The sequence below is a fragment of the Colletotrichum truncatum genome (assembly GCF_014235925.2).
Source record: "Colletotrichum truncatum strain CMES1059 chromosome Unknown Contig_0007, whole genome shotgun sequence".
Classification (NCBI taxonomy): Eukaryota; Fungi; Ascomycota; class Sordariomycetes; order Glomerellales; family Glomerellaceae; genus Colletotrichum; species Colletotrichum truncatum.
The window spans coordinates 1,035,614-1,050,758 of NW_027222404.1; the positions used below are offsets into that span (position 1 = coordinate 1,035,614).

General features: G+C 50.2%; 4 protein-coding genes across 4 annotated transcripts; 3 read left to right on the top strand and 1 right to left on the bottom strand.

The window, feature by feature from the left end:
• Window positions 1-1,716: 1,716 nt before the first annotated feature.
• Window positions 1,717-3,377, top strand: CTRU02_210679 (major facilitator superfamily transporter; the record flags this gene model as incomplete). Its single annotated transcript, XM_070205490.1, has 4 exons — window positions 1,717-1,811; window positions 1,864-1,991; window positions 2,037-3,102; window positions 3,152-3,377. 4 exons carry the CDS (start codon window positions 1,717-1,719, stop codon window positions 3,375-3,377), a joined length of 1,515 nt encoding a protein of 504 aa, XP_070060733.1.
• Window positions 3,378-3,989: 612 nt separating this feature from the next.
• On the top strand, window positions 3,990-4,697 carry CTRU02_210680 (uncharacterized protein; the record flags this gene model as incomplete). Its single annotated transcript, XM_070205491.1, has 3 exons — window positions 3,990-4,020; window positions 4,067-4,439; window positions 4,493-4,697. The coding sequence occupies 3 exons, from the start codon at window positions 3,990-3,992 to the stop codon at window positions 4,695-4,697; spliced, it is 609 nt and encodes a 202-aa protein (XP_070060734.1).
• Window positions 4,698-5,095: 398 nt separating this feature from the next.
• On the bottom strand, window positions 5,096-7,327 carry CTRU02_210681 (Copper amine oxidase 1-like protein 5; the record flags this gene model as incomplete). The annotated part of the gene is made up of 4 exons (XM_036722069.1): window positions 5,096-5,469; window positions 5,548-6,028; window positions 6,094-6,981; window positions 7,043-7,327. The coding sequence occupies 4 exons, from the start codon at window positions 7,325-7,327 to the stop codon at window positions 5,096-5,098; spliced, it is 2,028 nt and encodes a 675-aa protein (XP_036586441.1).
• Window positions 7,328-8,894: 1,567 nt separating this feature from the next.
• On the top strand, window positions 8,895-9,881 carry CTRU02_210682 (Nuclear ribonuclease Z; the record flags this gene model as incomplete). Its single annotated transcript, XM_036722068.1, has 1 exon — window positions 8,895-9,881. One exon carries the CDS (start codon window positions 8,895-8,897, stop codon window positions 9,879-9,881), a length of 987 nt encoding a protein of 328 aa, XP_036586440.1.
• Window positions 9,882-15,145: the final 5,264 nt, after the last annotated feature.

The following is a 15,145-nucleotide window of genomic DNA, read 5'->3' on the forward strand; positions in this document are numbered from 1 at the left end:
ACGAGACTATCCTTGGCTTGGTTTTGTGATGAAGATGAAAGCTGCCAATGGAAAATGGCCGGGGATCTGCTCTATGAGTTCCGAGTCCCTGCAGTGTGGAGTCCACCTATGGCTGCCTTCCCCTCATGAAGCTGTAGCGCCCTACATATCGGCATCGAGCCTTGTGCATCGATATGGGGCAATTGCGAGGGATCATCTGCAACATTGACGTCGTAACTTTCAAATATTTGGGGTCCAATCTAGGGGAACCAATTCCGTTGGCCCAATACTATGACGCCTTCCAACCGCGGCTTGGTTAACCGGATATTCCGGAGCTGACAGAAGACCCAGCCGCTCTCTCAAGACGGGGCGCCGCAAACGGACGCAAGACGAGGGTTGACTGCGGAACAGCCGACTTATGGAAACACATATCATCACAGTCCATAAATCAACAACAACGCCTGCTGATAGTGACTACTCTGCACCCGCGTCTGTGTCAAGCTGCCGCCACGCTGGGGGCGGAAAAGCCGGGATAGTGCTGGGGCACATGCATCTTCAACAGGTCCATCACAACCACGTATGCTTACCTTGCTAGCTGTGAGCGCATGTGAGGGTCCTCTCAATACTTCAAGGCAGGCATTGTAGCTTCGAGTTGAAAACTTGAAGCGTTGTTATCCGCCGCTCTACCGTACGTACAAGACAACATTGGGGTTGAACGCTTCTCAAGTCTTTATTGGATGAACAATGACATGGCCAGTTGACGTATGCCTGGATCCCCATGCATTGAATGACAAACCTGTCAAGTTTAGATTCTAGGCCTGGGCCATCCCATGGAATAAAGGTCTATTTCTTGGAGCTCTAACAACCACACTAATTACCGATATCTATTGCCGATATCACTTCCCGAGACGAGACGGGACTGGAGTAGGATCGGCGTCCGTCCCCTGTTACGTCGGGTCAAGCTAACCCCCAAGACAGGCATGCGTTAAGCCGTTTGCAGAACAAGCCAAAGAGAATAGTCTGAAATAATCAACGCGGCGATGAATGCACAACGTCGCCATGTGTTTTGACGGAGCGTTGAGCAAAATGACCGTATCCCCTGCGTTCAACGGAAAAGCCGTTAATTTCCAGCGCCAACGAGAATGAGATGTTGCCAATTCTCAACAACTTGAACCTCTTCATTTCCCTGAAGCCGGTGACATTAGGCGTATTCTTTACCACACCAACCACGTTATCGTGAATGGTCCTGTTCTCACTGGCTACATGGACCCGATGTGGGAGAGAAACGGGATATCCGATTACTAGGGCCTAGGTGGATTAGGTGCGTTACAATTGGACTGGTCATGGTGCCGCCTTCCGAGCTGGCATCCGATGCACATTGATAGACAAGCCGTCCCAGCCTGGTGGATGTCTACCCCGCGTTGCGTGTGGGTGAGGTAGTCAGGGGTGCGCCATGACACCTCCACCACTAAAACCTGGGGTAGACTGTAGGCTGTGAAGAAGTAGAAATATCGACGACCTGCAAGATCATCACCTGGACCTGAGCGATCTTTTCTCTTTCTCATTCTTCTCTCAGACGATGCTCAGGGACCTTTGTTGGAGTCGACGAGTCAAGCCGTGCCCAACCATATTTCCAAGCTCCACAACCCTGGTCACCGCCGTGGTATCCCGCCTAGACCGAAAACGAAAATTTCGCCTGAAAAAAGTCTCCGGTGCTGCCTCAGTTAGTCTCTCAACATGAGTACCGACAAACCCGTTGTCGAAAATATCGACAACATCAATCCCAATATGGCACAAAGACCATCCTCGGAGGTCAGGAGGGATCCGGAGAAGTAAGGATGAATTTGTCTTGGGGTCACGGATGGTTCGCTAACACGGTGGTAGGAGCATGCCGGAGTCTTTCGCCTACGATCCGGTAGCTGAGCGTCGCTTGAGACTCAAGATTGACCTTATGATCGTGCCCACTGTCGCCTTGCTTTACCTTTTCTGCTTCATTGACAGGGCCAATATCGGTATGTATCAAGGTCCTGGCCACCGCGCCCAGCTAACAAACCTAGGCAATGCCCGCATCGCCGGTCTGGAGAAAGACCTCGGTATGAAGGGCTACGATTACAATGGGACCCTAAGCGTCTTCTACATTTCATACATCATCTTCGAAATCCCGTCCAACATCCTTTGCAAACTTGTGGGACCAGGCTGGTTCCTACCTTTGATCACGCTCCTCTTCGGAATCTGCTCAGTAGGCACCGCCTTTGTGAATACCGTCCCCCAAGCAATGGGCGTTCGATTTCTTTTGGGAATCTTCGAAGCTGGAATGCTGCCGGGAATCGCTTATTATCTTTCCCGCTGGTACCGTCGCGCCGAGCTCGCCTTTCGCTTGAGCTTGTACATTGTGATGGCTCCTTTGGCCGGCGCTTTCGGCGGTCTGCTTGCATCTGCTATTCTCCGACTCCCTCACTTCGGTAGCATTCACTCTTGGCGCATGATCTTCGCTATTGAAGGGATCATCACCATCGGCCTTGCCCTCATTGGATTTGTGACGCTCACAGACCGACCGGCTACGGCTCGTTGGCTGACACAGGCCGAAAAGGACCTTGCGGAGGCCCGCGTCCGCTCTGAGCGCGTGGGCCAGTCTGAGGTCCTCGACAAAATGGATACCCAAAAACTTCGTCGTGGAATCTTCTGCCCTGTGACCCTCAGCACGTCATTTGTCTTCCTTTTGAACAACGTCACTGTCCAGGGACTGGCCTTCTTCCTCCCGTCGATTGTACGCAACATCTACCCGACATCCACTGTCGAACGCCAGCAACTTTTCACTGTGCCGCCATACGTCGTTGGCGCCTTCTTCACGGTTCTCCTGCCATTGCTCAGTTGGCGTTTCGATCGACGACAAATCTTTTTCATCATGTCTGCTCCGCTAGCGATGGTTGGTTACATCATGTTCCTGGCGAGTAAGAATCTGCAGGTGCGCTACGGCGCAACCTTCCTTGTCACCTCGTCGGTTTTTGCGCTGGGCGCCTTGACGAACGCACAAGTATCTGCAAATGTCGTCTCAGACACAGCGCGCAGCTCGGCTATCGCTATGAACGTCATGTTCGGAAACATAGGCGGGCTAGTGTCAACGTAAGTCTTTTGGGATGGCAATGTGGTAACAGACGCTGACAGTCAATAGTTGGGCCTTCTTGCCCTGGGACGGACCCGATTATCGGATCGGCAACGGGCTGAACTTGGCGACATGTAGCTTGATTCTCGTGCTCTCGACGGTGACATTATTCTGGATGAAGCGGGACAATCGCAGACGGGAGAGTAGGGTTGTGGAAGAGGAGATAAGTGGCATGTCCCATGAAGAAGAGAGTAATTTGGACTGGAAGCATCCGTCGTTCCGATGGAGGCCGTAGATGAATGTTAGTGTACGTTGAAGAATGGATTTGGAAGAAGTCCATCTGATACAAGCATATTCTCTAGAGCAACCCATTTTAGCCAATAAACGTAACTTAATGCAGCATAGCGCCTTGTTCATTAAATGGTGGGACAATTGTACTTGATGATTCAACAACTGAATCTTAACTCAAAGTGATATCCTCCTACAGCAATTGCAACAAACAGAAGATTTTGTTATTTATTTATTTATTCTTTCTTTTAGTGACTTCTAGCTGTGTAGCAAGAAGCAAGTGTATGTTGGAAGGTGCAAGCAGAGACACCCATCTTTCCCTTTTTCTGTTGACTACCCACCGTCCAGGTTGCCTTCAGGTTGTGAGCTGCTAGTGAAGAATTTCTCATTCAAGGAGGGTAGGTACGGCTTGTTTGTCTGCGCCTTCCTCCTTCTTTGGGAGCGGTTACCATGAACCACACCACTTTGAGGCTCCTTCCGTTCTACCAATTTCTACCTACCTTTTTACCTACCTTCCTCTCTTATCCTCTCGTATTACCCAACCCTTCTTCTTCGGTCACACACAACTTCTTTCCATCTTCACTTGCCCCAAGTCTTCACGAGAAAAAGGTCAATCATCATGGAAACCCCCCAGCGCGCCATGTCCAACGGTATGTTATTCTTACTAGATTTTCTCCATACGCTAACACCTTGTAGATGTCTTTAGTCAAAAGGTCTTTGACGTCTGGAGACTCCGACAGCAAGGCCTAGACGAAGAAGCAAAGGCAGCTGCCAAAGAGCTTCTGAAAGAGCCGCGTCTTGGACTTCTCGAACAGGTCGGCCTTCACATAATGTTGTCTAAATATCCGGAGAACTGCGTGAAGCACACTGAAGAGGTTGTCCGGATCCTCGATCAAGCCATCAGAAACCTTGAAGCCATCGCCGTGAACCCTTTTACGCCCGCTTTCATCCTCACGGAGAGAGCCAAGATGCTTAGCAACCTCAAAGAGTCGAAGGAAGCTTCCAAGCGAGACTTGGAGAAGGCACGTGCTGATGAGGCTGCTGCCGAAAAGAAGACTGACAAGGAACTGTAAGCATTCTTCTTTTTGATATTTTCTTTGAACATTTGACTAATTGACACAGCGATACCGGCAATACTACCGCCGACACTCACGGTGCCCAGGTGCAGGAGCTGGTTGACCAAGAGCAGTCCGCCAAAGACCTTTCTGACAAAGAGGAACCCGAGGCTGGTAGCATTCACCCTTCCACCAAGAACGCTGTTAAAGATGTTCTTGAACAGGGCGAAGAGACCATTGCTGTCGACATTCAGCGCATTCATCTTGACTAATCACAGTCATTTGCATCTACCGACCTCGATAGTTCTACACTTTATTTCGCTACATTTGGATTTCCTCCTCGGACAACGAGAAGGTTTGGATCCTGTCATTGCATGTCTTTGACTACAGACGGGCATACACCATATGGGCTGGGTGGAGATATTGGAAATCAGGCGGTAATGGATCATCAACTCCACTTGGCAGGAGGAATGGCACTTGTAGAGGGTAGTGACAGATCATCACACTGGAACTACACAAGATAGTTCATTAAGAAAAGAGACTTTGCTCATCTCACAAACACCACTTGCACATATCCCCACAGTAAGAAAGTGAAAAGTAAATCTGGTTTTTTAATAACTCAACAATATATGACTAATTACAAGAAATGGTATCCAACTGCTCTGCTCACTCACAACTTGCTCTTCCCCGCACAGCACGATCCGCCCTCGAAAGCAAGCTTGCTGACCTTGTCCGTGGCATCCAACACGCCCTTGCCGGCAGCGACCTGGCTCGGCGTGCTGGCGTAGCTGGGCGGCACATCCATGACGGGGTTGTTGGTGAAGAAGTTGCGGGGGCGCAGCAGCAGCGTGATGGGCTCGACGGGCATGATGGGGAAGTCCTCGGGCGCGGGGATGTGCGTGACGCCGAAGGTGTGCCAGAAGACGACGTCGTCCTGCTCGATGGCCTCGGTGCCGTCGCCGATCCACTCGGGGATGCCGCGGGAGGGTTCGCCCGAGGTCTGGGGCACGTGGCGGCCCGCGGGCCAGAGCTCGTCGTCGCGGTCTATTCCCTGTCAGTTTTTTTTTTTTTTTTCGTCCTCGAGAATTTGACCGTGTTGGTGAGGGGGCAATCGGAACTTACACTTTGTGACCATGACCGCGTTGCGAGCAAACCCGGCGCGCTTCCACACCAGTGAGCCCTCCTTGGGAAGCAGTCCCGGGACTTCCCTGCTGACGAGCTTGTACGACGCCGGCTTTCCGCTGTAAGGGTGCAGCTTCTCCGTGTTGCTAATCTCCCACGTCCTGCCGGTCGCGCCGTTGTAGTCTGTCCTGGACTTGCCGGTGGTGTCGAGCTTGGTGCGCTTGGCCGTGAAGCCGTTGCCGTAAAAGTTCTCGGGGGACCCGACGGGCGCGTCGGAGGGCACGGCGTCGACCATGAAGACCGTGTTGCGGGGCCCGTCGACGTTGGCGTCGATGCGCAGGCAGAAGAGGTGCTGGTGGTTGTGGGCGTTGACGCCGGGGTACACCTGGGTTCCCCAGCCCTTGGTGTCCTCGCCCGGGTTCATGGCGTAGGTGTTGAGGATGCCGGTGAGCTTGATCTCGGGCTGGATCGTGCCGTCTTGCTGGATGGGTGTCAGTTTTTCATAGCCTGTTAAGTTTGTGATTTTTTTCTAGAGGGACGACTTACGTGGAAAATCCACTGGATGGCATATTCGTAGTTGGCGGCGGTAAAGATTTGCTGAATGATGAGCTTGCGTCCGCGGGTGACGATGACGGAGTCGTCGCGGAAGTCGGTGTGCTTGAAGAGAATGCCGCTGTCCTCCTCGTGGATGCAGATGGCGTTCTTGATGGTCCTCACGCTGCCGTTTCGCGTGGGGAACTCGGCGTCGAGGTAGTGGATCTCGCCCTTGCAGTCGCAGCCGAGCGACAGGCTGTTGGTCATGTATCCCGCGCCGTACTCGCCGAGGTCGAAGGCGTGCTTGCGCTGGTGGGGGTGCTCGGGGTTGCCGTAGGGGACGACCATCTCGGCCAGCGACAGGCGGTAGAAGATGGGGCGCACGTTGCCCTTGTCGTTGTAGGTGATGTTGCTGAGCACGATGCCCTCGCGGTAGTTGAAGCCGATGTGGAATTTCCAGTTCTGCCACTCGATCTCGCGCCCCGCCATCTTGAAGGAGACGCCCTCGGGCTGGGTAATGTTGATGGGCTTCAGGTCGCGGCGGTAGCCGCCCTGCTTCTGGATCGCGGCCGGGTGGTAGTCGATCGGCGCGGCCTTGCTGAGAGGGCGGCGCACCTTGGGGATGTCGATGGCGATGATTGCCTGCTTGTCGGCGTCGTAGATGGGGCAGAAGTCGAGCGGGTATTGGTACTGGCAGGTATCGGGGTCGGGGCGGTAGTACATGAGGGCTTGCTGCAGGCGGATGGTGTTGCCGTGGCGCTCATCGTAACCAATTGTCCAGGGATCGCAGTAGACTTTGTGCATTTCGGAACGGGGGACGCCGGAGATCTCGCACTGCTCAATGACCTTGGGGTCGGTGCGGACGATGTGTTCGACGATTTGGAGCTCTTCCATTGTGATCTGTCGTGGTGTTAACATCCATCCATACATGTAGGAGAACATGAAGTGGTGGGAGACTTACAATGGGCTGAACGCCCTGCATGAGCTCCCACTTTGTGATGACGCCAGAGGCAAGGTCAACAAGACCGTCGTAGACGTGGCCGCCCTTTGCGATCACCACGACGTCGGCAATGCGACGCGGGCGGGGTGTTGAGGGAGAGGCAAGCCATGCCGTCATCTCGGCCTTGCGCGGTTCGTGGAGGGAGACAACATTGAAAAAGACGTCGCCGTGAGTCCTGGTGACGAGCGCGATCGCCTTCTCAATCTCGGCGGAGGAGAGGGGATCTAGAGGGTGTGGGGGTGCCATTGTGTATTGTGTTGTATGTGTTACCGTGGATATGTGCCAGTCTTGTTGCCAATTGGCTACTTGAGGTATGGCTTACTTGAAGGATCAACACTGCTGACTTTGAGAAGAGAGAGAAGCTTCAATTGATGGTTGGGGAGGTCGAGCTAAAGCTTATATCCTCAAACCGATCACAGCCTGCCCAGGCTCAGGTCCCCTCAGATAGGCGCGGCCTACCCTTGGAAATGCGTCTCTCCCGCCGCGGACAGCCTAATCCAGTAATTCTACGGGACAGCCATCGTGTGTCATAGCCTACCAATGACCAGAGGTGATTGTAAACCGATAAGCTCACGGGTAGAAGGGGAGTGGGGACTGGAGAAGGCCATGCTTCCGATAAGAGCTTGACAAAGAGCTTGGAACCCCTACTCAACCAACGAAGAGCTCATTCGCTTGTCTAGATAGGGATCGTCTCATACACATCGTGCATTAGCCAGCCTCCCGGGCCATTGGATAGCTGTTTAGTCTGGACTTCTAGACCAGAACAACAGACCAGGGAAGCTGAAAGGTTAGCTCAGACGCAATGCGGGGGAGAAGGGCAGAGGGAAATGCAGAGACACGAGGAGGAGTGGGGAAGAACGAGACGAGAGTCTGGATGGGGAAAACATACACGATAAGCTCCCGAATATCTTATCACGGGTGGGATGAGGGGTCCACTGCCGGCACCGGAGATCTCGGTCTGCTACGGCTTTCGGGTGGTTCTGGGGCGGGGTCAAACATCGGAACCGGGTGTCTCTCACAGGTCACCGTGTAAAATTGCCTATTTGGGCCTTAGACCGGTTCTTTGGTGCACAGTGTACAGCTGGCAGACTGAATCCCTTACCTAACACCGAACATTTCATGTTTTGGTAAGGGGGCTGGATAAAGCGAATGACCTGTAATCCGCCCTAAAATGCACAGAGATAGCAGCTTGTAAGAAGCAAACATGAGTTGATTCAATGACTGGGCATAAATCCTTTTTTAGGCTCTGAATAATTTGCAAGACAAATCTTGCACGGATTTATTGGCTAGATTCCCACCTTTTAACCAGCCAATGATGGTCGCTTTCGCTGATCAGGAGCAATGGCCGAACATCGGCGATAAGGAATATGAGTCTCCCTCGTTGACAGTGGATGATGTCAGCAAAATTTCTGCCAGAGCCAGTGACTGAATCTCTACGTACAGAACACCACCAGCCACACCGTCCGACCTTGAGTGTGACCACCATTGGATGTTTGAATCCCTGTTCGTCTTCAGCCTCAGTACACCTTTGTTCTCAAGTGAAGTCAATCTGTCATTTCAATATCTTGATTTCCTTCGAGCAGATCCAGTGAACCGAAGCCCAGGATCAAGTTGCAGGTGTATCTAGCAACATAGGACTCAAGACCCTGGTCTACCTAGAGAGTTGACAACGTCTCAAAGACCAAAGTCTTTACATATCCGACTAAGAAGACAACTGCAAGCCCGGGTAACTCCCGAACACCCCACGCGTTCTCAGGATACCACATTGCATATACAGCGGGAACCCACGAGGTAACCCTCGCCCAAACCGAATATGGCAAAGTCTTCTCCAACATTCGCAACCCCCCTGCCACAGTCCTCCCGCTCAGAAGTGCTGGAATGGCAGTTCCCCAAGCCCTACCACCAGTACGTCCTGACCGGCAAGTCCCGGGCGGCGTGGCACACCTCCTTCGTCATCCCGCAGCTGAACCTTCTCCTCGACGCAGGCCTTGTCGTCAACAACCTGCGCCCAAAGCACATCTTCATCACCCATGGACATGCTGATCACTGTTTACTCGCCCCTGCGTTCACAAAGCGCGAGGACCCGCCGGATGTCGTATGTCCCGTTGAGATGAAGAAGGCTTTCGATGACTTTATGCTGGCCAAGACACTGCTGAACCGCGGCGGCATGTACACAACCGAGGACGCCGAATCTCTGGGCCTGAAACTGGATGGCCAGGGAGTGGACCAGGAAGGCAGATCGGAGGGCGAGAGGGCATTTCTCGGTACTCACAACACCATAGCCGTCAAAGACGGGGACGTTGTTCCTCTCAGGAAGGTGAAGGGGATGAGTGCCACCGTGTTCCAGTGCGACCACAACGTACCCAGCGTCGGCTACCTCTTCTCGACCACGACCCACAAGCTGAAGCCGGAGTATACCTCGCTCCCGGGCCCGGAGCTCAAGAACCTGCGGCAATCAGGCGTCGAGCTCACGGCACCTGTTACAACGCCCGTTTTTGCGTTCCTTGGAGATACCACGGCGTCGACGCTGGCTGCGGAACCAGAGTGGCTGAAGCAAGGCATTCCTGTGGTTATTACCGAGTGCAGTTTCCTGTACGACGAGCATGACGCACAAGCCGAGAAGACAAAGCATACCAAGTGGAAGGATCTGGAAAAGGTGGTTCGAAAGTGGCCCAAGACTACCTTCATCATTATTCACTTCAGCATGCGGTATAGCAATAAGGATGTGGTGAACTTCTTTAACGGGCTGGATGATCCGCCGAAGAATATAGTTGTATGGGCTGATGGGCAACCTGAGTAATAGCCACTATTAGGCTTTTATAAATTAGACTCTAGAGATATAGCGCAACTTTGATGGCGGCAAGGAGACCCTTGTATCGTAGCCTGCTACTGCTTCAGAAACCTGGTTCTTACTTATAGCGTCAATGATGCTGGCCCTTTTCGATTGTCTCGTGACGGCATGCGTCGACTACGCAATCCGGAAAAGCTTCACATAGCTGCCGTACTTGATTTTGAGTTTGCCAATGGTTTGTCCGCGCACTTCGCTTGGGAAGTCCCCTGGGCAGCGGGTGCTATCTCAAGTGCCGGCTATCTCACTCGGCGAAGGCAAGTTACAATAGTTCTTGGAGCAATTTATACCCGGAAAAGAGCAGCTCCACCAGTGCTATCTAGCAGACCGGGGCTGAAAACACTTTCGGGAAAGCGAACGTCTTACTTTCGCATGCGCGAGTTCTCGGATAGGTGGCGTTTGTGGGTCAACTTGATTCGCGGAGTAGCTATGACATTGATGAGTTTTGTTGGGAGACGTTGCAACTAGAGCATTTGAGTGAGGTGATGCTGGAAGAAGCGACTATCGGGCAACATGTTCGTTTTCAAGACAGAAGATAGGTCAGTCTGAAAAAGGCCGTATGAAGGAAGGTAGAAGTACGCGCTTGCTTAGAGAGCATATATTTTTGAAAGTATCAGACGCTGCCTTATTTCTTGAAGTTACGTCAAAGAATGACACATGAGGAATCACTTTGTCGAGGAGCCAGTTTTCTGGGCACTCCTGCTAGCACCGTAGAGCTTTACACAAACTTGGCCCATGTCTAGGGAGGTTGACGTGGTCAACAAATATGTATTTTGCAATAATCACATGAATCGCCTAAAGCCCTATTGTCGCATACTCCTTATGAGAACATGACTGCTCCTTTGTCCCGTGTTCAAAACAGTAAAGCATTTCCATTTTACAGGTATTGGTGAGTGACTCAGAAAGAAACAAACGAAAAGAACAGCAATGATCTCCTTCAGTATAAATCTGTCGAAGTAGGGATCGGTTCGACATCTCAGTATTGGCAAGTGCCCCGATCACAGCTCATGCCAATGCAGCATGGGTGGCCTCCAACAGTGCAAGCAACTAGTGAGATCAGTTAGGATCACTATAACACTGTACAGGATAGAAAAATAGTGGCGTACCTCCGAACGAGCTGCAATTAGGGTTGTTCGGTCCTCCCTTCCTGAGTTGGTCTGGGGACTGCTCTATGTTTAGCAAAGAACAAAGCAATACGGGAAGAACAACAAATTTCAATGGAGTTTTAGTAAATTATGAGAAGCCACTTACAGACTCGATAGCCGCCGCCCAAACAGCGAGACCATTTACAAAAAGGCATGTGAGAATCGAGAGCTGCATGGCGACTTTCCAGTGGTTGGTGCTGTATGGCTTGATTGATAATGGTCTAACAAATAACCAAGGGGACAGTCCAATGATTTTACGGCCCTTCGTCAAGTCTTATATCTTGATCCAACTAGGCACATGCGGCTGTACCTGCACACCTCCTCGGGAATACAACAAGTTAGTTCGGCTAGGGCCCACTGTTAACGTGATCTCTCAGGAGAGGCGATGATATACGCATAATCTCACGCCCTGGACTAACCACTGTAGTGACAGAAGAGGTTTATTCCCAGTCCCTTGACTCATGGGCCAGTGGGGAAACTATAGAATGGTGCTACAAGCTGATGACCTGCCCATATTTTAAACTCGACTAGCAGAAAGTCATTATAGCCTGCCTACTACCTATGGTGGGAAACCCACCTGCTGAGTATCTAGTGAAGGGCTCGCGCCACCGTCTCTAAAACCTATACAAACCTACAAGTTAACCCCTAGAATCTTCATCGTGTTATGAGCGAGTCAGAAAAGCCGACTACCCCTAGAAGCCAAGACTTTGATGATGAGAAGTATCTCTTGGTGTCGTAACCAAGCACATCGATTTTAATTAATCTGGAGTGTCTCATATTTAGATGTGGGACACGGATATCTATACAGAGATTAAAAATTTGTTTTATACTTGTGCTCTGATGTCAAGAGCTTCGAAAGCTATTAGGCAGACATAACTACGACCTGTCGACCACACACGAATGGGTGGATGGTGCACGAAGGCGACTTCAGGCGATGAAGTCAGGACCCCGTGTTTCTCAAAGGCAGACATAACCTTGTATCAGGCCATCTTAAGAGGTCTAAAAGACACACTTAGATTGACTAAAATAATTATTAGTCCATCTCATTTTGGCCAGTTTGTAATGGCATCAAGGCATTTAGTCTCTGGGCAGGTAAAGTTAGTTATTTGTGCTCTAATCTCCTGCTTTACAGGGGCACATGATCGACATCCGGATTCGATAGCTCTCAGGTTTGATTCTAATTGAGTTGATAGGCAGATCTGAAACTTGGAGTAGAGTTTTCGGGCGGGTAAAAGGAAGGACGCCTTTCTCATTATCCTCCGTCCTGCAATATTCTGCCACACTGCACAGTGACTAATGTTACTAGTCGTAGCACCTGAAATGTGTCAGCAGACTTGTTAGCCTGTCTTGGCTGATGGCGATAAACGAGTCATACGTCAAACACAGTGTCTGCAGCAACATATGCAGCCTTGGGGTTGATAATGCGACAGTAAGAAAGTCTTTTCAAAGCCTAGATTGAATATAATCTGCCAGATGATTGCGATAATCTATGTGTCAAGCCTCTGGAATACGGTTCGTTGTCATACAGGTTTCTTTGTTTGACTTACAACATAACATACTATCAAGGTAGAATTAAAAGAAAGCTATATTACTTCTTCGTTTTCGCTTCAGTAATATTTGTGGTACGTGGCTGTTCTGTAAATTCAAGTATCATTCCAATGACACTATTCATTTCCGGCAGCAATCTCACTAGAAAGGTTTATACCTTCTTCACATCTCAGAAATCTAATGTCGTAAGACTATAGGACTTTAGTTACTATCTTCCCGTGCGTAATGAACTAAATGGCCCTGCGCTCGGAGTTTTCTGTTTCGAGGAAGTCTCAGAAGTCGATGGGCCATCCTTCCTTCAAATTTTTGACTTATGACCGGCATGACTCGTCATTCTTAGCGTAGCAGTCCAATGAAGACCAGTGAACTATGGGATAGGAATTGCTATTCCGAGATTGTTGCCCTGTGCTACAGCTGGTCGCCGTTGCCTATTGATTAACACTCAGACTTGATGATAATAGGAGCACCTGTAACGTGTAAGTTGGCAAAGGTGCTGCGCGGGTAGATAGTGTAAGGTGGCTATGCCGGTAGATCATGGGAAGTATCTAATCATATAGTGCGGGTAACAAGGTGAGTTGTAGACTAAGAAGACAGGGATTTGGTTCACCTGTGAACTACTACATAGTCACGAAGTTTATCCAGGAGCAGCTGTTCTGATAGTAGATCCTATGGGTCCTGGGCTTAAATCCGGTCCTAAAGTCCTGAGCTTGCTTACTCTGCTGACAGCTCGTGTTGGTCAATGCTTTGAGTTCGCGCGGCGATCACTAGTCGCGTAATTTATCCATGGTCCCTTGATTCCGTATCCTGGCGTCTCCATGCATTTGGCATACACAGTCGTTCTTCCCTAATCGGCCTTCGTCATGGAGGTCAAATTAAAAATATCCATGATGTCAGATTATCCAGACAGACTCTTCTCGTCAATCTCGGACGATGCGACAGAAGTAGAATATTTCAGCCTAAGATTAGAGCTTGAAAGATGAAAATATTATAAATCTTAATCTTCTCTTCTGTTGATTGCTGCTAATGAGAATCTTCTTCCCTTGACGTCAAACTTAACAATATCTTCCATTATTGAGGGGCGGATTTCCACAGGTAATCACCCTTTGAATGATGTTGTGCACGCGTTGATACTTTAGATACCTGAGACAATATCTTTTGGAATATCTTTCGACACTTTTTGCCATTGTTTCTCCCTCCTATTTGAGGTTCCTTGAACGCAGCTAAATCCGGCGAGACTTTTGGGAGACGCCTGTGGCGACTGGTTCACTTGGCTGTAGCTTTATGTTTGTTTAGTGATTTTACGGGCTGATTTATCATGCCTCGAGTGTTCTGTAGCAAAAATGTTACATGGTGTCGCATTTTTGATCTTAGTCAGCCTGACCTTGGAAGTTAAATACAGCCTCGATACACTGACCCGCAGGACACACAATGATAATAGGTAGCATTCTTTTGTGTCCCTGTGCTTGCGTCTCTGAACTGATTTGGCGGTTAGATTATTGAGCGCTACGGAGCTCCCAGTTAGGTTAATCCGGAATATGATCATGGTTTAAGAGATGATAAGGCGACTTTATATTTGAGTAGTAATCTCTTGTGCATCGACATCACCGAAAAATTGAATGAAAGTCTTGTTATGAATAAGGTATGTCATTTGTTCTTTGCAGTATCAAAGCTATCGCTCTTCTTATTTTTCGCATCGCTCCCTCAGGTCAGATCTGTACGCTGTTTTCCAAGTAAGATCTATCAACCCTTGAAAGCCGACACTATCATGCCTCGTCAAGCTTCAGCCTATTTTGTGGCTCTTTTGCACCCCTCTAATGCTTGGTACATCTGTATTGCCCGGCGATGTTTTTTCTAACATCTACTACGACAATCAAGAATTTCTTGCCAATTCTTCAATGTGGTCCAGATCTCATGGAAAGAAGTCGAGGCATCCTTTGGGCACCCGGCTCACATAGACAGCGCTAGGTACGCCAGGCTCAACTGGGTGGAACCATTCCCAGGCTCCGTAATCGACGACTTCAATGCTCACGTTCGCGTTGCTGATGATGTGCCATGGCCTGACTGACACCTTTGTAAATAACCAGTCGACTCAGGTCTCTGTTCTCACATTCGGCATCCCAAAGGCCATGATGGACACGGAAGATTATGGATCCGTCTTGGTAGATCTGCCAACACAATTTTGTCAGCGCTCGCCCGGACCGTATTCAATCCATCGATCAAACTTGCGGGTTCTTACCTGCCGAGTGTAGTAACGATCTGGAAACAAGTCTCACTGGAAATTGGTTGCAAGAGGGCCCCGACATCGCCTGTTCTGCGTTCGCCCTCAATACTGTTCCGGAGAACAGCTAAGATACCCTCGGTCTGACCAGGGCCGATGTCCTAGGTAAGAAAGTATTCATTCTCACTCTTTTCCGTGAATCATTCTAACTTATCTGCATTGAAGCCTGGGGTTCAGTTGCTCTACAGGATGACTTTACAGCAAGATACCTTGCTGTTAACAGAGCCAATGAGATCTCCTGGGTG